Below are 23,666 nucleotides of genomic sequence, written 5' to 3'. Positions count from 1 at the left end.
GTCCCGTGATGTCCTTCAAAAGAAAAGGATTTTACAGGTAAGCTGTTTTAAAAAAATCCTATTTTCTTTCTAGAACATCACGGGACACAGAGCCACAGTAATTACTGATAGGATGTCCCAGAGCAATGCTATCTGGGGGGGGGGGGGGGACCACAACCAATTAGGGTGCAATCAGACCTGAGGACCTTGTACCGCTGCCTGCAGCACACTACGCCCAAAAGCGATATCTTCATGCCTTCTCACATCCACCTGATAGAATCTGGTGAATGTATGGACTGAAGACCAGATTGTGGCCTTGCAGATTTGAGCCATAGAAGCCCAGTGATGCACTGCCCAAGAAGCACCAATAGCCCTTGTGGAATGTGCCCTGATCTGAAACGGAGGAATCTTCTGTTTCAAACCGTAAATTTGAATGATCAATTGTTGAATCCATTTAGAAATGGTAGCTTTTGATGCTGCCTGTCCTCTACTGGGACCCTCTGGCAGCACAAACAAAACATCCATTTTGCGAATCTGAGCAGTCGCTTCCAGATAGGCCTTAACTGCTCTTACTACATCCAAAGAATGTAGTGATCTTTCTTCCGGAGAACAGGGATCTGGAAAAAAGGAAGGCAGAACAATGTCTTGGTTTAGATGAAAATCTGAAACCACCTTCGGTAAAAAATTAGGATGAGGGCGCAGTACCACTCTATCCTTGTGTACAATCAAATAAGGCTCTTTACAGGAAAGAGCTGCTAATTCTGATACTCTTCTAGCAGAAGAGATGGCTACCAGAAAAATTAACTTCTTTGTCAGCAAGACCAAAGGTATCTGACGTATTGGTTCAAAAGGCTGTTTCTGTAACACAGACAGAACCAAGTTCAAGTCCTAGGGGTTTAGGGGCGCTTTAACCGGAGGATTAAGGCGCGTCACCCCCTGCATAAAGTTTCGGACCAAAGAATGCGAAGCAAGTGGCCGTTGAAAAAATACTGATAAGGCCAAGACCTGGCCCTTGATGGTACTCAAGGCCAGCTTCATCTCTAACCCCAATTGTAGAAAATCAAGAATTCTACCGATCACATACTTTCTGGGGTGCCAACCCCTGGATTCACACCAGGATATATAAGCTCTCCAGACTCTATGATAAATCATTCTGGAAGCTGGCTTCCTTGCATTGATCAAGGTAGATATCACAGGACCTGAAAGCCCACGACTCTTCAGAACATGGGTTTCAATAGCCAAACCATCAAATTTAGCGTCTGTAAAGCAGGATGGAACACTGGACCCTGAGATAACAGGTCTGGTCGTACTGGTAGCGTCCACGGGGAACCCACCGTCATCCTTACTATTTCTGGGCCAAGCGGGGCCCACCAGAAGTACCGACTTCCTTTCCAGCCGGATCCTGTGAAGGAGTCGTGGCAGTAGCAGAATAGGTGGGAATGCATAAATCAGTGAGAACCGATGCCACAGAATCACCAACGCATCCGTCCCGCATGCAAGAGGATCTTTTGTCCTTGCCACAAATCTGTCTATCTTTTTGTTGAATCGGAATGCAAAGAGATCTACATCTGGAACCCCCCATCTTTGGCATATGGCCCAAAATACTTCGGGATGCAGAGACCATTCCCCTGGAAGTAACTGCTGGCGACTTAGATAGTCCGCCTGCCAGTTCTCTATCCCTGGGATGAAAAGTGCCGATATGCATGGCACATGCATCTCTGCCCAGACTAAGATCTGGTTCACCTCCTTTTGAGCAGCTCGGCTCCGGGTGCCTCCCTGATGATTGACATAAGCCACTGCTGTGGCATTGTCAGACTGGATCCTGACCGGGCAACCCTGTAGCCTGATAGTCCAGGTTTTTAGGGGTAGGTATGTCGCCCGGATCTCCAGAATGTTGATGGGTAAGGTCCTCCCGGTCTTGGACCATAGCCCCTGGATCGCAGACTGTTCCAGAACTGCTCCCCAACCTGACAGACTGGCATCTGTTGTTACTACCGTCCAGGTGACCGGTAGAAAGGATTTCCCCTTCTGCAGGTTTTCGGGTATGAGCCACCAATTGAGGCTCTGACGCACCGCATGCGGCAGGTGCATCGGAAAGTCTAATGCCTGAACCTTCTTATTCCAGGCCGACAGAATACTGTGTTGCAGCATTCTTGAATGAAACTGAGCATAGGGAACTGCTTCGAATGAAGACACCATCTTCCGTAGTAGTCTCATACAAAGACGGACAGAAGGACCCTTCTTGGTCCTGACCGCCAGAATCAGCTCTCTTAAAGCAGTGATCTTTGCCTGAGGTAGAAATATTTTCTCCTGGCTTGTATCTATGATCAGACCTAAATACTCCAGTCTTCTTACTGGTTTTAGGAAAGATTTTTCTAGGTTGAGGATCTAACCCAGATGTTCCAGATACCTGACTGTGGTCCTCAAATTTCCGTTCAAGGAGGCTACCGACCGGTCTATCAGGAGCAGGTCGTCTAGGTATGCTATGACAGCTATACCCTGAGCCCTTAATCTGGCCAGAGGAGGAGGCAAGACCTTTGTGAACACTCGAGGTGCAGTGGCTATCCCAAAAGGCAGAGTCACAAACTGGAAATGGCACCCTCCTATCTCGAAGCGCAGAAACTTCTGATGAGCAAGAAAAATGGGCACATGCAGATATGCATCTCTGATGTCTATTGATGCCAGAAATTCTCCTCCCTGCAGGGTGGAGACTACTGTCCGAATTGATTCCATGCGGAAGGATTGAATCCTTAGGAATCGGTTCAGATCCCTTAAATCCAGAATGGGCCTGACATCCCCATTTGGTTTTTGGACTGTAAAAAGGTTGGAATAGAAGCCCAATCCTTGATCCTTTGCGGGAACTACCACAATGACCTCCTGCAACAAAAGTCGCTCTAATGCTAGAAGGAGCGACTGCTTCTTCTCTGGATTTCTGGGGAAACTTGACCTGAAGAAACGGGGAGAAGGGAACTCCTGAAACCCCAGCTTGTACCCTAAGGTTACTGTGGAGATTACCCATCTGTCCTGGAAATCCTCCTGCCAGAGCCCTGAGAACTGTCGCAGTCTTCCCCCCACTCGAGTGAGCGGGGGCGCCCCCTCATGCAGAGGTCTTAGTGTTTTGCCTAGTAGGCTTCTTCCCCCAGGACTTCTTTTGTCCCTGGGGTTGACTCTTGTCTCTGGACCCAGATGGAGGAGGCGGTCGAGACTGCCTGGAGGCTGAAGCCCCCGGCGCTGGGGAAAGAGTCCGTTTGAAAGAGGGACGCTTACTCTTCTTCTTAACAGGTAAGAGAGTGCTTTTCCCACAAGAGATTCTCTTGATATAGTTATCCAGGTCTTCTCCAAACAACCTTTCACCACGAAATGGAAACCCAGCCAGGAGCTTCTTACATGGTGCTTCGGCTGACCAATTCTTCAACCACAGGATTCTACGTATATGCACCAACCCCAGTAAAAGACGGGAGGTTTGCACGATAGAATCTCTAATGGCGTCAACAACAAAGCATAAGGCCGCTGGAAGGTTAGCCAACCCCTGGGCCTGCTGTTCAGGTAAAACTTTGATGACCTGTTTAACATGGTCTCTTAAGTATTGACAGACTCCAATCGCTTCTACTGCAGGTTGAGCCACTGAACCTGCTAAGGAGAAAACATCCTTCAATAGGGATTCCATCTTTTTATCTACAGGATCCCTGAGCATCTGAGCATTGTCTACAGGACAAGTCAGACTATTATTTACAGAGGAAATGGCGGCATCAATGGCCGGTATTCCCCACATTTTAATAAACTTTTCTTCCATAGGATAAAGTGTAGAAAACTTTTTCGGCGGAAAAAAGCGTTTATCTGGGTGATCCCACTCAGCATAAAGGAGCTTTTCAAGTAAATTATGAACAGGAAAAGCCTGTGCTGTTTGAGGAGGTTTCAGTGACCCTAAAGAGAAGGGATTCCTCTCCTTTATCCCAGGGCTCCTCTTCCTGAGGGTCTTGGGGAACAGAGGAAGGCCTAGTGCGTTTTCTTCCACCAAGTGAAGACGTAATCACGGCCGTTAATCTTTCCTCTAAACCATTAATGGTTGAGGAAAAAACCTCCTGTGTAATATATACAGGGGCTGAAGTGCCAGAAGCAGGTATAGCCCCTGACCCCGACGCTCTCCCTGGCTAGCCGTCCCTGGCCCCTCAGTGGGGGAGGATGCTGCAGACAGGGGGCCCTCAGTACCTGAACGAGATCCCCTAGTGTCTCTGGTTCTTGGGGTGTTTGAACCTCTTCTACCCATAGTGCAAAGCAACAAGGTGGAGGTATCAAAAAATGAACACTGACTGCTGAGCGATGTAGTCTGGCTAAAAGCCTTGCTACCCAATGCTCAGTCTGGTGTTACTTTAGTAAATGCTGCCTAGGAGAATGCCTGTGTCCCACCTTACATGCGACCATCAGCTCCGTGTCCCTCCAGAAGGCTTAGTGCACCTGTAATTAGTGCCTTTAATAGCCTGCAGCCGGTCCTGTGGGCATCTGAGCACACTGTGCTGACGCCCCGCCCCCCCTCAACCGCACCCCCCCCTTCATTTTTTGAAAAAACGAGCGCTTCCCGCGCTAGCCGACAAACATGGAGGCGGCTGGGGGAGGGGGAGGAGGGATAGAGGCTGGTAATGATGGGCCTGCCTGTGTAATGGCGGTGGCTGCGACGGCGGTGAAAATGCGATGTCTAACCGCCTTACAGATCACCTGCGGCCTCCCCCTAGTCTGGGGGGAGATATCCCTGAGGAGAGCCCCCCATCCCATCTTACCTGGAACCGGCCGGAGGAGCTTGTACAGCGTTGAACACTTGAGACAGACATCAGCATGAAAAGGTATGTGCTCTTGGCAACCCCCGGTGGTCACAATAGGCATAGCATGCATTTACCTTAAAGGAGAAAACCTACTAGAATTAAAAAATACTGTGGAATCTCCCTTACCTTATCCAGCCGCAGGGTTCTGTTGTACAGACCCAATCTTCGCCTCTCACGGTGGGCTCCGTTTGAAAAAACCGTCAGAGACTGGGGCCCCCTACGAATAGGGGGATCCACAGTTCTAGCCCTGCAAAGCACCCGCCCAGAAATTAGGCTAGAAAAAACATTTTCTAATATGCGGGGTCCAGCTCTCTAAAAAGAGAAGCGTTACAGGTAAGACCTCGTTTCTTCAGACACGAGGCCTGGGTACCATCCAATTCGGCCTAAAAAAAGACACTTTGGAATGGATCCAGTTCGCCTGGCTTGCCCCAGTATAGGATATAGGATAATCCCTTTGGAGCTCAGCACAGGACATCTTTACACGTCCATCACCTAAGACACTGGCGTAAAACCTGAGGTATCCCTGCATGGGGGAGGGATTATATAGGGGGTTGAACTTCCTGGTTAGGGTGTGCCAGTGTCCAATCACCAGTGATACCTATATAACCCATCAGTAATTACTGTGGCTCTGTGTCCCGTGATGTTCGAGAAAGAAAGATGTTTTTATTACAAATTATGCGAGCAGACTACAAAAAAGAACACAGTTTTTTTGGTTTTTACATACACTTTAGCAATTAGCTGGTCTAATTCTTCTAAACACTATGATCACAAAGAAAGATTATAATGTTCACATAGTAGTGAAATGCAGTAGATAAGCAGCTACTTCCTGTGTTGTGGGGAAAAAAAAAAAAAAAAAGAAAAACTTCACAAGTCTTTAGTGAGAAAAAGCAAGACACTGGCTGTTGCTCAACAAATTGCCAAACCCTCACTGCCTAGTACTGGTAACTAGATATAGGAGGAATGATGAAACTGCTACATTCATCTACCCAATGTCAGCTTTTTAATAAAATAAAAAAAGATTTACCCACTGGGAGCTGAAATTATGTTCAGTAATCAGGAGGAAGAGAAAAGTAAAAAACACAGCAATCTGTATACAATACCAGGATTACCAATTTGTTTTGTAATAACATGTTTTTATCTTTCACCAGACAGGTTTCTGAGCCCCTAGCCACACCTGAGCTACGAAACACTCAACAATCCTATCGTTTTCAATGATGACACAGTCGAACATTCAGGCATCTGTTGTCAGGCAGATTTGGGCATTTGTGGCTTCAAAGGGAGTGCCTGAAAAATGACCGCGCAAAAACGTGTTATACTTGTTCTCCAGGCACTCCTATAATAAAAGTCCATGGGGCCAAAGACACACGATCCTGCCCTGAAGACGTTTCTATAAGGAACACAGCTCCTAAAATCCACAAAAAAGCCTTAAAATCACCTAAATATGCTATTTTTAACTGTAAATCTAGCTTCATTGTTTTATTTTTACAAACAGTAAGTTCTTATTATTTAAAAAAGCAGCGACAATGATTGCAGACCCTGGGCAATGACATCACCCATAGGCTTATTATGGGGCAGACATTGTTGGCTGTCCCTCCTCTACACTGAAGCTGGAAGCCAGTCATGTGACCGGACTGGCTTCTTAATAGGTAAGTATACACATTTTTTCTTTCACAGGGTAGACAGATTAGGCATACAATGGGGGTGGGAGTAGATTTAGCCTTAGTTAGAATTTGACTGAAATGACACTATGAAGTTGGTCATCCTCCTACAGGACTGCTGTAAAGCCAGCTGTGCTCAAAACATTGCGCCCCACTACACCACACTCATTTAAAAATATTCACTTACACCTTCCTCAAACCATTCATCCGTAAAAATTTATCTCCAGCAGAAATCAAAATCCAACTATGCACTAAAAAGCTCATCTTTAGAAAACCCCTTTTCTTTGTTAGACATGCACTTCCATTCTATATCATATGTTGCAGGTTCAATTCCTCCATCACCACAGTTAGTAATGATGGGGGAATCCCTCCCAATTAGCCATTGTGTTCTCCTGGCAGGGGAAGCCAACCCGACCGTGAGAACACAGTGATTACTGCTAGTGACTATAATAGCTGCTGGGAATAACTGCATGTAAAATAAGACAGCCTGGTTGTACCCAAGTTGATCGATCGATCAACTTAGGTACATTCAGCCTGCCCATACATGGTTTGAATCTCGGCTGCTCCCTGCTGAACTGGCTGAGATTCAAACCATCTATGGCCGGCTTTATTTGTCAATCAGGATTAAAGTGGTTGTAAACCCTTACACGCCACTTTTACCTACAGGTAAGCCTATAATAAAGCTTATCTATAAGCAGTGGTGTATTTTGGTTTTGTGCTGCCTTAACTGCTTGCCAACCAGCCGCAGCAGTTTTACTGCGGCAGAATGGCACGGCTGGGCGAAACGACATTACCTTACATCACTTCGCCCTTTGGCCACCAGGGGTGCACGCAGCGTGTGCCCAGAGCCGATGGGAGTGCCCGCCGGGCGCGATGACCGGCAGGCACCCATGATCGCTCGTGACAGAGCAAAAACCGGGATCTGTGTGTGTAAACACACAAATCCTGGTTCTTTCAGGGGAGAGGAGACAGATCGTGTATTCATACAAAGTATGAACACCGATAGCTCTCTTCCCCTAGTCATTTTTATAGCACTGATAACTATAATTGTCAATGGTTCCAAATATTGTTAAAAAAGTGTCCAATATGTCCTCCGCATTTTCGCAGTCCCGATAAAAATCGCAGATCGCCGCCATCACTAGTAAAAATCACTAGTAAAAAATAAATAAAAATGACATAAATCTATCCCCTATTTTGTAGACGCTATAACTTTTGCGTAAACCAATCAATATACGCCTATTGCGATTTTTTTTTACCAGAAATATGTAGAAGAATACATATTGGCCTGAAAAAAAAAAAATTAAAAAAAAAAAAAGTGGCATAATTTATTATAGCAAAAAGTAAAAGATAGTGTTTTTTTTCAAAATTGTTGCTCTTCTTTTGTTTATAGTGCAAAAATAAAAACCCCAGAGGTGATCAAATACCACCAAAAGAAAGCTCTATTTGTGGGAAAAAAAGGATGTCAATTATTGTTTGGGTACAGCATCACTTGACAGCACAACTGTCAATTAAAGCGATGCAGTGCCGTATCGCAGAAAATGGCCAGGTCATTGAGCAGCCAAATCTTACGGGGCTGAAGTGGCCAGGCAAGACTAAAATTGGGTGCCCCCTCCTATGTAAATGTGCCCCATCCCTTCCTGTTTAACCACTTCACAAAAGCCCTATATTAGTTTTACTGCTACAGGGTGGCCGCTGTGTGCAGAATCACACATACACACACACACACACACACATATATATATATACAGACACAGTATCTCACAAAAGTGAGCAACACCCCTCACATTTTTGTACATATTTTATTCTATCTTTTCATGTTACAACACTGAAGAAATGACACTTTGTTACAATGTAAAGTAGTGAGTGTACAGCTTGTATAACAGTGTAAATTTGTTGTCCCCTCAAAATAACTCTACACACAGCCATTAATGTCTAAACCACTGGCAACAAAAGTGAGTACACCCCTAAGTGAAAATGTCCAAATTGGGCCCAAAGTGTGAATATTTTGTGTGGCCACCATTATTTTCCAGCACTGCCTTAACCCTCTTGGGCATGGAGTTCACCAGAGCTTCACAGGTTGCCACTGGAGTCCTCTTCCACTCCAAGATGACATCATGGAGCTTGTGGATGTTAGAGACCTTGCGCTCCTCCACCTTCCATTTGAGGATGCCCCACAGATGCTCAATATGGTTTAAGTCTGGAGACATGCTTGGCCAGTCCATCACCTTTACCCTTAGCTTCTTTAGCAAGGCAGTGATCGTCTTGGAGGTGTGTTTGGGGTCATTATGTTGGAATACTGCCCTGCAGCCCAGTCTCCGAAGGGAGTGGATCATGCTCTGCTTCAGCAAGTCACAGTACATGTTGGCATTCATGGTTCCCTCAATGAACTGTAGCTCCCCTCCCCAGTGCCAGCAGCACTAAAGCAGCCCCAGACCATGACACTCCCACCACTAGGGATGAGCCGAACACCCCCCTGTTCGGTTCGCACCAGAACATGCGAACAGGAAAAAAGTTTGTTCGAACACGCGAACACCGTTAAAGTCTATGGGACACGAACATGAATAATCAAAAGTGCTAATTTTAAAGGCTAATATGCAAGTTATTGTCATAAAAAGTGTTTGGGGATCCGGGTCCTGCCCCAGGGGACATGGATCAATGCAAAAAAAAGTTTTAAAAACGGCCGTTTTTTCAGGAGCAGTGATTTTAATAATGCTTAAAGTCAAACAATAAAAGTGTAATATCCCTTTAAATTTCGTACCTGGGGGGTGTCTATAGTATGCCTGTAAAGGGGCGCATGTTTCCTGTGTTTAGAACAGTCTGACAGCAAAATGACATTTTGAAGGAAAAAACTCATTTAAAACTACCCGCGGCTATTGCATTGCCGACAATACACATAGAAGTTCATTGATAAAAACGGCATGGGAATTCCCCAAAGGGGAACCCCGAACCAAAATTTAAAAAAAAAAAATGACGTGGGGTTCCCCCTAAATTCCATATCAGACCCTTCAGGTCTGGTATGGATTTTAAGGGGAACCCCGCGCCAAAAAAAAAAAAAAAAACGGCGTGGGGTCCCCCCAAAAATCCATACCAGACCCTTATCCGAGCACGCAACCTGGCAGGCCGCAGGAAAAGAGGGGGGGACGAGAGTGCGGCCCCCCCTCCCTCCTGAACCGTACCAGGCCACATGCCCTCAACATTGGGAGGGTGCTTTGGGGTAGCCCCCCAAAACACCTTGTCCCCATGTTGATGAGGACAAGGGCCTCATCCCCACAACCCTGGCCGGTGGTTGTGGGGGTCTGCGGGCGGGGGGCTTATCGGAATCTGGAAGCCCCCTTTAACAAGGTGACCCCCAGATTCCGGCCCCCCCCGTGTGAAATGGTAAGGGGGTACATAAGTACCCCTACCATTTCACGAAAAAAGTGTCAAAAATGTTAAAAATGACAAGAGACAGTTTTTGACAATTCCTTTATTTAAATGCTTCTTCTTTCTTCTATCTTCCTTCATCTTCTGGTTCTCCTGGCTCTTCTGGTTCTTCCTCTGGCATTCTCGTCCAGCATCTCCTCCGCGGCGTCTTCTATCTTCTTCTCCTCGGGCCGCTCCGCACCCATGGCATGGGGGGGAGGCTCCCGCTCTTCTCTTCTTCTTTTCTTCTCTTCTTCATTTTCTTCTCCGGGCCGCTCCGCAATCCATGCTGGCATGGAGGGAGGCTCCCGCTGTGTGACGGCGCTCCTCGTCTGACAGTTCTTAAATAACGGGGGGGGGGGCCACCCGGTGACCCCGCCCCCCTCTGACGCACGGGACATGACGGGACTTCCCTGTGGCATTCCCCGTGACGTCACAGGGAAGTCCCGTCAAGTCACCGTGCGTCAGAGGGGGGCGGGGTCATCGGGTGGCCCCGCCCCCCCCCCCCGTTATTTAAGAACTGTCAGACGAGGAGCGCCGTCACACAGCGGGAGCCTCCCTCCATGCCAGCATGGATTGCGGAGCGGCCCGGAGAAGAAAATGAAGAAGAGAAGAAGAGAAGAAGAGAAGAAGAGAAGAAAAGAAGAAGAGAAGAGCGGGAGCCTCCCCCCAATGCCATGGGGGCGGAGCGGCCCGAGGAGAAGAAGATAGAAGACGCCGCGGAGGAGATGCTGGACGAGAACGCCGGAGGAAGAACCAGAAGAGCCAGAAGAACCAGAAGATGAAGGAAGATAGAAGAAAGAAGAAGCATTTAAATAAAGGGATTGTCAAAAACTGTCTCTTGTCATTTTTAACATTTTTGACAGTTTTTTAGTGAAATGGTAGGGGTAAGAACCCCCTTACCATTTCACACAGGGGGGGGCCAGGATCTGGGGGTCCCCTTGTCAAAGGGGGCTTCCAGATTCCGATAAGCCCCCCACCCGCAGACCCCCACAACCACCGGCCAGGGTTGTGGGGATGAGGCCCTTGTCCTCATCAACATGGGGACAAGGTGTTTTGGGGGGCTACCCCAAAGCACCCTCCCAATGTTGAGGGCATGTGGCCTGGTACGGTTCAGGAGGGGGGGGGGGCCGCACTCTCGTCCCCCCCTCTTTTCCTGCGGCCTGCCAGGTTGCGTGCTCGGATAAGGGTCTGGTATGGATTTTTGGGGGGACCCCATGCCGTTTTTTTTTTTTTTTTTTGGCGCGGGGTTCCCCTTAAAATCCATACCAGGCCTGAAGGGTCTGGTATGGAATTTAGGGGGAACCCCATGTCATTTTTTTTTTAAAATTTTGGCTGGGGTTCCCGTTAATATCCATATCAGACCTGAAGGGCCTGGTATGGAATTTAGGGGGACTCCCACGTCATTTTTTTTTTTTTATTTTGGTTCGGGGTTCCCCTTTGGGGAATTCCCATGCCGTTTTTATCAATGAACTTCTATGTGTATTGTCGGCAATGCAATAGCCGCGGGTAGTTTTAAATGAGTTTTTTCCTTCAAAATGTCATTTTGCTGTCAGACTATTCTAAACACAGGAAACATGCGCCCCTTTACAGGCATACTATAGACACCCCCCAGGTACGAAATTTAAAGAGATATATCACACTTTTATTGATTGACTTTAAGCATTATTAAAATCACTGCTCCTGAAAAAACGGCCGTTTTTAAAACTTTTTTTTGCATTGATCCATGTCCCCTGGGGCAGGACCCAGGTCCCCAAACACTTTTTATGACAATAACTTGCATATTAGCCTTTAAAATTAGCACTTTTGATTTCTCCCATAGACTTTTAAAGGGTGTTCCGCGGCATTCGAATTTGCCGCGAACACCCCAAATTGTTCGCTGTTCGGCGAACTTGCGAACAGCCAATGTTCGAGTCGAACATGAGTTCGACTCGAACTCGAAGCTCATCCCTACCCACCACCATGCTTGACTGTAGGCAAGACACACTTGTCTTTGTTCTCCTCACCTGACTACCACACACGTTTGACACCATCTGAACCAAATAAGTTTATCTTGGTCTCATCAGACCACATGACACGGTTCCAGTAATCTGTGTCCTTAGTCTGCTTGTTTTCAGCAAACTGCTTGCAGGCTTTCTTGTGCAACATCTTTAGAAGAGGCTTCCTTCTGGGACGACAGCCATGCAGACCAATTTGATGCAGTATGCGGCGTATGGACTGATCACTAACAGGCTGACCCCCCCCCCCCCACACACACACACCAATTCAACCTCTACAGCAATGCTGGCAGCACTCATACGTCTATTTCCCAAGGACAACCTCTGGATATGACGCTGAGCACGCACTCAATTTCTTTGATTGACCATGGCGATGCCTATTCTGAGTGGAATCTGTCCTGTTAAACCGCTGTATGGTCTTGGCCACCGTGCTGCAGCTAAGTTTCAGGGTCTTGCCAATCTTCTTATAGCTTAGGCCATCTTTGTGAAGAGCTACAATTCTTTCTTTCAGATCCTCAGAGAGTTCTTTGCTATGAGGTGCCATGTTGATAACACCAAATTTAAAAAACCTGCTCCCCATTCACACCTGAGATGTTGTAACACTAATGAGTCACATGACGTCAGGGAGGGAAAATGGCTAATTGGGCCCAATTTGGACATTTTCACTTAGAGGTGTACTCACTTTTGTTGTCAGCGGTTTAAACATTAATGGCTGTGTGTTGAGTTATTTTGAGGGGACAGCAAATTTACACTGTTATACAAGCTGTACTCTACATTGTAGCAAAGTGTCATTTCTTTAGTGTTGTCACATGAAAAGATATAAAAAAATATTTACAAAAATGTGAGGGGTGCCAGCCACAGCTCATTCCTACTGTGATTTTACACAGTGGGAGTCGATCAGCGGGTCCTGCGGACTGGATGTCCGCCGGGATCCACTGATCGTTTGGTACTCCGGTGGACATCTTCCGAGAGTACAGAAGACATGGCTCCTGTGTTTCTGTGAAGCAGGAACACCGATCCATGTCTTCATGCAGTGAAAGTACCTCCTCCACAGTTAGTAAAAACTCCCATGGCACACATTTAAGCCCTTGATCGACCCTGATATTAACACCATCCCTGCCAGTGTCATTAGTGCAGTGACAGTGCATTTTTTTAGCATAATTTGTAATAATGTCACTAATCCCCAAAAAAGTGTCAAAAGTGTGAGTTAGGTGTCTGATTTGTCTGCCCGCAATATCACAGTCCCGCTATAAGTCGCTGATCGCCACCATTAGTAGTAAAAAAAAAAATGTTTTAAAAAAGAGACCCCATAACCCTGCCTGCAGGCCCTCCTGTGGGTAGGTGTGTATGATGCACCTACCTCCTGCCTGTCTCAGTTAACCTGTCTTCCTGTTGATGTCACTGCTGGAAGCAGAAAGGAGGTTGGAGAAGGAGTGCAGGCTCTGGGAGGTGCCAGGGATGCTGCACCTACTGCTGCTCAGGTCAGGGTGGCAGTGGAGGTCTTCTACCTCAAGGGCTCTCGGTTCTAGTTAGCCTCATGCTGATGCTGCTCACCTTCAGCACAGCCTCTGGGGCCGCCCGCTCACTGTGTGAAGATGCCGTGGCTCAGGAGCTGAGGCTGCTGTGAGCACTGGATTTGCAGATTTAGCTCCGCTGCCCTGCACCACGCCGCTACCGGATTGGCGGGACTCTCTATGACAAGGGGCTCAACTTGGCAGTTGCTTTGGGCCCCACGAGCACCAGGCGTGGAGGAGGAGGAATTCGCCTCTGCTTTGAATGCTGGGCAGGGCCAGGGAGTCGCAGCCGTGACGTTACTGGTTGCTCGATGCCAGGTGGCTCTAGCAACTAGTGATCAGTAGAGTCTCAGGTGGAGGTGGAGCCAGCGCTACGGCGGCTCAGTCTGCTCCTGTTACCTGCATTCTGGACTGCACTGTGTCAGTATCCTTGTGGAACATGTGGTCACCCTAGCGGGGGCTGCCTGTAGGTACTTGCACCTGCACGTTTTAGGAGACGTGCAGGTGCAAGTCTCCTAAAACGTGTCTCCGACGTCATTGGCGCGTGCGCACTAAAGAAAGGGCACGATTTCTATAGCACCTGGGCCTGACCATCGGCTCCCGCACGCACGTGCGGCAGTGACATCACGCGGCTCCGGCCAGTCACAGAAGGAAAAGCGTCCACGGCCCCAGAAGGAAAAGGAGTGAGGATGGACCGGGCCACCATCGGAGACATCGTGGACAGCGCGGGCTTCGTTTGCAGGTAAGCGCAACATAACGGGCTAGTATGCGATGCATATTAGCCCATTATGCTTTTACTTTGCAGGGAACAAAGGGGAAGTAAAACCCATCATGGTTTACATAAGGCAATGCTGATGTACTCAGGCCAGCACTGCCTGATTTAAATGCAGTTTCACCCAGTTCTGTCCACTCCTCTACTGACTGCACAACACTATATGGGTATGGAATGTGCTGCAGAGCTTCCTTGCAGATCCCTTCCACTGAAAGATTTTTCAGCTGCTGACTGATGGCTGACCTTTCACAAGTGACGTCCTAGGAGGTAGTCAAAACTGTATGGGGTTGCTGTGGAGGGATAGAGGGCAGACTGTGGTCTGCAAAACATGTGCCTGGAGACAAGCTTTAAAAACAAGTATTCAAACACCAGATTATAATAACGCTTTATGTTTGGCAGCCCTGTAACGCTTTTACACAAAAGCAAACTAGGCCTGTGAATCATTATGAAATGAAGTAGTAATAACTCATGACTTGAGAGCAGCTTGCAGTACAGGAGCCGCCTCCAGGAAGTACAGAGAAAAATAAAGTAAACACTGGTGGTGTTAGCAATACATAGGAACACACTAAATGTGAAAAGAGAAGTCATATTTACCTTTACAGGGAATTTTAGCTGATTAAAAAGCTCAGACACAAGAAGATTGTGTGCAAGAGTTTTCCTCATCTTCATAATGCGTACAATAGCTGCATCGATCTGGTACTGTCTGTCTTGGAAAACTCTCTCTGTCGTAGTAACCTGTTCTTCCACCTAGGAAAAAAAAAACGCCTCACGTTACATTCACTGCTGCATAAAATATATTCCATTAATAGATTTCTTACTCCGAACGAGCCAAAAATACACAAAAAGAAGTGACGGCACACAATAATGCTCACCGTTTCCTTCATTTGGATCTGGTTGATTTTAATCCGATATAACTTGTGCTTGAAGTCTGTTTTAAACATAAACTTGTCTCCATCCGCCACATCTTTACCCTTTGGTATTTTATTTAGTACCCTGGCTTTCCCACATGCCAGTGACTGCAGGGTCCGTCTGAGCTCGCTGTCCTCTGTACAGAGCACACAATGAAAATAATAATCTTTGTTAAACTTGACCTTATCTTCCACAACCCTACTCTTTGTGTTTTATTTAGTACCCTGGTTTTGCCACCTGTCAGTAAATGCAGAGTCCCTCTCAGGTTACATAGTTAGGTTGAAAAAAAAAAAAAGACACAAGTCTATCTAGTTCAACCAATAAAAGACTAAGCTCCAGGGGGCGGAGCGAAATGCATTGGGGACATGGCCTAGTCAGAGTCCAGGCTGAGGTTGCCACTCCACTCACCTCCCTAGGATCTTTCAGATGTGCGGCAATAGGGGGTCATCCCTTTTCCCAGCAAAGGTCTGATCATTGAAGGAAAGCTGGCTGTGTTCCCAGCATAGCCAGAGAACGGACCATGCTTAGTGTGGTCAGAGTTTAATAGGAAAGCGGGAGGGACTGGCAGGAACACCAGGGATTTCACACAATGGAAGCAAAACAAAGAGAACAAGAGACTTCTTCATACAAGTACATGGTACAGCAGGCATGTATCAGGAATTTTACATGTTAGGTTAACATTCTTTAAGGAAGACTGAGCTGCCTCCATGTAAGCTTGTTCTCTGTGCATCGCTATACATATATGTCCTGTAATTGGGAAACCCAGATAGTTTAGTGTTAGGCCAGCCATACACGGTTCGAATCTGAACTGGGCGAGATTTAAACCATAAATGGGCAGGCTGAATGTACCAAGATGATCGATCAAATTGGTACAACCAGCCTGCTGGATTCGCTTTCAATTACACTGGTCTACAAGGAGAAAGCCTTGGAAATGAAAGTAGCTACATTTTACCAGAATTGGGTCATTAAAGGAAAATTAAGTCCTGAGTATTAATTGGCTCCAGTTTACAAGATACAGCTGTAGGTCAAAACTGCATCAAAATTACAAGGGGGATGTGCGATTATGCGCCATAACTTTTCTGCAAAATGTGATATAGCAATGAGAATGGTGCCACAATCATTAGAAATGTATCTTTTTATTGATACCAATAGCATGACTTTCCATTCATTTATTAGTTTTTCATGTAAAATGTTATACTCCCTCCACACCATTGGGACTGCGAAAGACATGGACTTTTTGGCTGCTTTCACACCGAGGCGCTTTACAGGCGATATAACGCTAAAAATAGCGCCTGTAAAGAGCCGCTCCTCTCACTCCATTGTGAAAGCCCGAGTGCTTTCACACTGGAGTGGTGCGCTGGCAGGTTGCCAAAAAAAGTCCTGCAAGCCGCACCTTTGCAGCACTGTAGGAGCGGCATATACCCTGCTCCTAAAGCACCCCTGCCCACTGAAATCAATGGGCAGTGCCGCTGAAGTGGCGCTTTTAACCCTTTTTCGGCCGCTAGCTGGGGTTAGCGCCCCGCTAGCAGCCAAAAACCTCCGCAAAAACGACGGTAAAGCGTTGCTAAAAATATCGGCACTTTACTACCGACGCCCCCAACACCCCAGTGTGAAAGTTGCCCAACTTCTTGTTTAGCCAATGACGCAGATAATTTGCACATGTAATGCAACAATAATGAGGGGCCCAACTCTTGTCCTGATCCCCTATTCTGCAGCCAAAATTTAGGTGGTATGCCTTTTAAATACTGCAGTCATACTGCACTTTTGAGATGCAAATGTAACCTCGCCACAAATGTAGCAGAAGTTACTTGTTTACACAGTTTTGAGGCATCCTGGCTTCTGAGGGAAAATATCATGCAACTGTTCCTTGGAAATGTTGGGCAATGACACTTTCACAAGCCACCAGATGTAACTGCATGATGTGTAGATCTGACTAAGAGAAATGCACCTTGTAATAAAAGAACAATCCATTTCAATTTGGTAATAATCTTTTGTTTCAAAGTGAAGATAAAATTTATACACTTCCATTTGGTACCATTTTCATTGTTCTACCATACTTTGTCGAGAAGTTACGAGGCATCATGATCATCAGACACCTCCCTCCCTTGTAGGCAAATATACTCGCCTGTGTATAAATCTTTATTCTGAAAATTCTTGTAAACTTAAGTCAACCAGCATCTCTATCACCTGTTTTCTAATTCATCCAATCAAAATATGTAACAATTAGCATATTTTATCTCAGAGGTCGATAATTTCCCAAAACTGGTAGGCCAGTGTTATTGCAAGTAGCTGCTATAGCAGCTAGCGATAATCACCATCTTCATCCGGGGGGGGGCAGCTCCCACCCCCACCCTACCCCACCAGGAGAAGTCAATTGCTCAGCAGGAGAGATTCCCCTGTCAGCATCGATGGGGGGATTGTGCGAATTTCTTTCCTGCAACCCATGGTTGCAGAAAATGTATTCAGACCATCTATGGGCTACCTTAGGCATCACACATATCAGAGCTGCCTTCCACGTGCAGTTGCAAATGTATGCAACTAAGGCTGGCCATTCAATTGTCTTATAAAACTGTCCTTTAGATTTACCAAAATCATACACTATGAGGTCAAACCTAAACACTTTCAATTTCTGTGCAATCAGGCAGGCCCTTTCACTACATAGCTGAAGGTAAACCTAAAGGACATTGAATACAAAAATTGTATAATGTATGGCCAGCTTTACACTTCTGTTTTTAACCTGAGTAGCAAAACAGAACAGAAAGTTTTTGCTGTTTTTAACCTGAGTAGTAAAATAGAATAGATCGTTTTTGCTGACCAGCTTCAACATGTGCTAGGGACCCTTTTCATACCGTTTTTTCTTTTTCTGTATTTTTTTTTCTTTTTTTTTAGAACTTCATAAAATATTTCTGGTCAGCATTTTTAGGAGAAATAATGTGGTTGCATTGCTAATATGGCCAAGCTCGTAATCTCACCTATTCCTGTAGCCATTTTCACGTCTTCAAAACTGAAATCATCCCCCTCATTGAACATAAGCAGCACCAGTGTTTGAAATAAAGACACCTGGAGCTCTTTCTTTTCCTGTAGGAACCACATATAAAAAAGCATTAGAAAACATGAATGGAATATCTGGTTGGAAAGTTTACAACCACAATCTGTCTCTTCAAACAATATTAGGTCCTAAAAAGCCATGGTCATATAGTAGAAGGTTATTTCAAAGGGGTTTTTCTGCTTCACCAACAGCTTTTAATCACATTTGCCTCCAAGCTTTTAAACAGTGTATCTAAGGCCACATTAAAATCATATATAAATTCCACAATGAATTTGAATTATTCCTAGCCAACCTCTCTTCATCTAAATGGTCTTGAGGCTTGTACACTTACTTGTGAGGAACCCCCACACATTTCTTGAATTCTGTGATGGCTCTGCGAGTAGGCACGGCTGTGTAACACATCTCACAGAGCCTGCCTTTAGCAAAAGAGGTGCTGAGGGGAGGAGTTTTAGGGGGCAGAGTCAGAACAGAAATCATAGTGTGCAGGCAGCAAGGTACTATGGGATATGTAGTCTTTAGAAATTGAAAGTAAAAGTGGGGTTTATTTTAATAAAACTGGAGAGTGGAAAATCTGGTGCTGCTGTGTATGGTAGCCAATCAGCTTCTAATGTCAGCTTGTTCCATTAAAGTGAATTGGATGTATAGGAACAATGCCACCAAACATGGCTCTCCTGGAAATTGTTCAGGGAGTCATCTGAAATGCAAAATCTTCTGCGGGATAGTTGTAGGACTTGAATTTGGCCTAAAGTTGGGCTATGTGAGGTATCATCTGGATGTCCACTCCTGATTGCATTAATTTAATTATACTTTTTTCAGTTTCTTTTTTTTTGCTCCTCTTCTTTTTCTTGTGCCCTGTCACATACACTCTTTCGGAAGTGATGACTGATGATAGAGATTAGTGCATCTTGGACTACATTCTTTTTGATACTATGAGGCTGTGGTATGTCTATTCCCCTCTCAAGTGTAACAATTAGTGTAGTCCAGTATGCTATCCATAGTTATAGATATGTATTGTACTGGTCCATCTTCTTTATTAGTATTGAAATTAGTCCCTATCAAATCTATGTAATGGTTCCTGTGGGGTGTTTACAGGTTATATATTATGTGCACTTTTATATTATAGTACGTTTCATTGCTTTTTTTTGTATGTATACATTACCTTTTGTATTACAACTATATATGGAAGTTTTCTCAATAAACTTGGATTGAAACAATTAAAGTGGAACATTACCCATAACAACTTGATAAAAAATAAATGTTCTTTAGAAAGGAACATACATTTCACATTAATAATAATGCTACAAAAATTAGTGCTGCAAATTGTAAGAAAAAAACATTACATAGTATACAATGCCTTCAAAGCCACCAAAACAGTTTATTATTAAAAAATCCTGGACAGTGTAAAGGTGCGTGTCCGCAACCCACCCTAGAAATATCTCCTTACCCTTAAAACCCCCCCCCACGCCACCCCACCTCCCCAGAACCACCAAAGCCCTAGTCCCAATGCACCCCTAGCTCCCCTAGGAATGTTAATCAGGGAAACCCAACAGGCCTGCTGGATGTTGTAACCACTGCTAATAACTGTGCACTGGAAGGAATCAGTCTACATACTGAGGCAGATGTCAAAACTACCAAACACAGTCCCAGCAATGGAAAAGTCAAACAGGCAGTCTCCCTTCTGGCTCTGCGCCAGGTATACCTATGCCGGATCCAGCCTACTCAAAAGGAATCCTCTTATGATTGTAGCAGCTATAGATCCCTGGGTGTAATGTAGTGTTGCTAGTCAATTAGACTGTAGCTGGCATCTATATGCTCATGACCATACACTGAGAAGGGATAGTCTGTGTGCAAAAATAAATGACAGATGCTAGATTCCGAATACTGTGCAACAGAGAAAAATGTAGTTAATCTCTCCTGACTCTACACCAGGGATATGCAATTAGTGGACCTCCAGCTGTTGAAGAACTACAAGTCCCGTGAGGCATAGCAAGACTCTGACAGCCACAAGAATGACAACCAGAGGCATGATGGGACTTGTACTTTTGCAACAGCTTGAGGTCTGCTAATTGCATATCCCTGCTCTACGCCATTGAATCTATGCCGGGTGCAGCCTGCTATAAAGGAATAGTGATTAGTAGCAGCTAACAGACCCTCGGCTTGTGTGGCAGAGTACTACTGAAGACATGAACTGTAACCAGCATCAATGTGCTTACAATAGCTTGTCTCACTACTTCTGCCGATATATAAATCCTCTTCCCTGTGAGGTACACTCAGAAGGGGCGGTGTCCAAGTGTATCCATCTGCCATAGAAAGGCTGTATGTCCATGTGGGTCAAACGTTCTGACATGCACTCCAGCATGACAGCGGGGCTCCGAGCTGGGAGAGCATATCCCCTTCTTCCTGCATGTTTCGCCCCTGCTACTGACCGGGGCTTCCTCAGGGCGTGGCTAGGGATTGGTCTGTGGCTACTCCTTTATATCTCTAACTGTCAAGACAAAGTCCCACCTCTTAAAGCCACCTTCTCAGGGTATTTATATCAAGGCACACTGCAGGCGTTGTATATAAGCTAGACATGTATAATCCAACAATATGGGAGTACCTCTATTAATATCACTCATTTACCAGAATAACGATATAAATGTCCCATCTCCAGGATCTTTCACAATTGCACCCCCTCTGTGTTAGATGAACCGTGTGCATTCAACTGTTAATAAAATACTGACACCTCTCATAGGGACGGCTGCAATGATAGCTCATTATTTAAAGTGATTGTAAAACAACACATTCAGTTTAACATAGAAATGAAAGGCAAAACATTTTTGTATAGATATACAAATATATTATAACTAACTTTTTTCCCTTTTTTATAAGTGATCACTTTCCCTCTGTTCTCAGCTGCATAAGAGCTGGGGGAGCAGAAGCAGCAGCACACTAAACTTCACAGTGAATGGCTGTGCAGCAGGGGCATGTTAGGACAAGCACACTAAGAACTCAGCATAGCTACAGAACTGACCACGTAGTGTTCTCCTGCTTAGTGTGGTCAGTTTTTAATAGGAAAGCAGAGGGACTGACAGGAACACCAGGGATTTCACATAAATGAAGCATACAAAGAGAACAGTATACTTTCTCATACAAGCACATAGTACAGCAGGGACATATGAGGAATATGAAGTTTTGGGGTAACAAACACTTTAAACCTATAGGCGACATGTTAATTGAGCAAGAAGATCCATCTTTCCTCTTTTTGAGGACTTTATCCTTATCCCCTCTCCTTACTGACAAAGTTAATTGTGATATAAAGCAGCAGATTTAATACCCCTCAGAGAATTTATGAAATTTTTCAAAATGAACCGCTAAGGGCGATGGATCATCCTTGCCAGTTATACTGGCAAGGCGTTCCCCTATTCTTTGTCTAAAGTCTCTGCATGATTTGCCTATGTATGTTTTCTTGGCATGGGCATACTATCCTATAGATCACCCATGAGGATGAGCAATTAAAAAAGTGTTTATATAGTACATCCCTTATTTTGTCCACATACTTACATACTGAACAATGTCTGCATGCGAACATCCCCTTTAGGGGTTGTTGAATGTACATTGGCTCTTGTGTATCCCTCTTAAATTCATTGCGCACCAATGCATTACCAATTCTAGGTGCTTTTTTTGTTATCAGTCAAGGTCTTCTTCCTAATATTTTCTCCAACCTTGTATCAAGCATTATTATATGCCAATATTTGTTTAAATTGCCTCCAGCATTGCTCCTGTGTCTTCTTGCTGGAGGCTGCCATTTTGCTAAAGCCCAGAGCCCCTGAGCAGAAGTAAATAAAGTGGAAAAAAACCCATCGATTTAACAGTTTCAAAAAAGTTACATTCATGGAATGTCGGGATTGTAAACTGTCACATTTGTTCATGTCCTTAACCAAACTGTCAAACCATCAAATGGCTGGTATTATAACTGATCACATGTGCAGCACCCTGGCAACTGCAGATCAAACAGAAGCAGCTTCCTTGGCTGTAAAGAATAGGAGGGTTTATTTTCGCTTTTAGGCTGCAAATCGGCATCTACATTTTTGGCACAGGGCCTAAAAACAGTGAATAACTGAGCATGTGCAGAGCAGGGTGAAACAGCATGTTACTGGGTTTTACCCACTTGCCGACCAGCCGCCGTCATTATACTGTCGGCATGATCCCGCAAACCGTCGTAGCTATATGGCGGCTCGCGGGATCGGGATAGCAGGCGCGCGCCCGCTGCACAAAGGGGGTGCCGATGCTCGTGGCCGACGGTCACAATGATCGCCGGCCATGAGCGATCGCGAGTATGAGGGACAGAACAAGGAATTGTGTTGTAAACAAATCCGTGTTTTGTTCTGAGAGCAGTGACAGATAGTTTGTTCCTATTAGCTAGCAACCACGATCTGTCACTTCCTCTAGTCAGTCCCCTCCCACTTCAGTTAGAATCACCTCCCAGGGAACACAGTTAAACCCTTGATCGCCCCCTAGTGTTAACCCCTTTACTGCCAGTGACATTTTTACAGTAATCAATGCATTTTTATAGCACTGATTGCTGTATAAATGCCAATGGTCCCAAAAATGTGCCAAAATTGTCTGATGTGTCCGCCATAATGTCACAGTCAGGATAAAAATCGCAGATCGCCGCCATTACTAGTAAAAAATAAATAAATAAAAATGCTATAAATCTATCCTCTTTTTTTGTAGACGCTATAACTTTTGTGCAAACCTATCAATATACGCTTATTTCAATTTTTTTACCAAAAATATGTAGAAGAATACATATTGGCCTAAACCGAGAAAAAATTAGCTTTTTAAAAAAAAAAAAAAATGGGCATATTTATCATAGCAAAAAGTACAAAATATTGTGTTTTTTTTCAAAATTGTCGCTCTTTTTTTGTTTATAGCTCAAAAAATAAAAACCGCAGAGGTGATCAAATACCACCAAAAGAAAGCTCCATTTGTGGGAAAAAAAAAGGACGTCAATTTTGTTTGGGTACATTGTTCGTTAAAGCGACGCAGTGCCGAATCTCAAAAAATGGCTTGTCATTCAGCAGCCAAACCTTCCGGGGCTGAATTGGTTAACCACTTCCCGACCGCCGCACGACTATATACGTCCTAAGTTTGAACGGGGATATCGTTGTTATGGCAGCAGCTAGCTGCCATTACCCCGGTATCCCCGTTTTCGTGCGGCGGCCGGCTTTCAGATAAAAGTGGTCCCTGCGGCGGATTCGCCGCGAGATCACTTTTATCGGTGGCGGGAGAGGGGCCCCCCCCCCTCCCGCCGCGATCCGGTGCCCTCCGCCGCTTACCGGAGCCGTCGGTAGCGATCGCGTCCTTCTGCCTGGTGTGTCTGGAGACAAGTGAGGCCAAGATGGCACTCACTCGTCTCCATGATACTGCTGGGCAGAAGCGACGTCAAAACGTCACTTCCGTCCACGCCTCTTAAAGGCATATTTTTTCAAATGTCATTTTTCTAAATGACTCTTTTTTTTTTTTTTTTTTTTTTTTTTTTATTGCATTTTAGTGTAAATATGAGATCTGAGGTCTTTTTGACCCC

General features: G+C 45.3%; 1 protein-coding gene across 3 annotated transcripts in view; it reads right to left on the bottom strand.

Moving 5' to 3' along the window:
• Nucleotides 1-23,666, bottom strand: part of CUL4A (cullin 4A) — a 151,243-nt gene that overhangs the window by 5,536 nt on the left and 122,041 nt on the right. For all 3 annotated transcript variants that reach the window (XM_073614541.1, XM_073614540.1, XM_073614539.1), the window contains exons 18-20: nt 18,021-18,126; nt 15,012-15,184; nt 14,734-14,886 (exon numbers count right to left, since the gene is read on the bottom strand). In XM_073614541.1, the coding sequence (XP_073470642.1) occupies nt 14,734-14,886; nt 15,012-15,184; nt 18,021-18,126 (432 nt within the window). The remainder of the gene's footprint in view (nt 1-14,733; nt 14,887-15,011; nt 15,185-18,020; nt 18,127-23,666) is intronic.

Source organism: Aquarana catesbeiana, linkage group LG02 (genome assembly GCF_042186555.1).
Source record: "Aquarana catesbeiana isolate 2022-GZ linkage group LG02, ASM4218655v1, whole genome shotgun sequence".
Lineage (NCBI taxonomy): Eukaryota > Metazoa > Chordata > Amphibia > Anura > Ranidae > Aquarana > Aquarana catesbeiana.
This window is presented reverse-complemented; position numbering and strand designations above follow the sequence as displayed.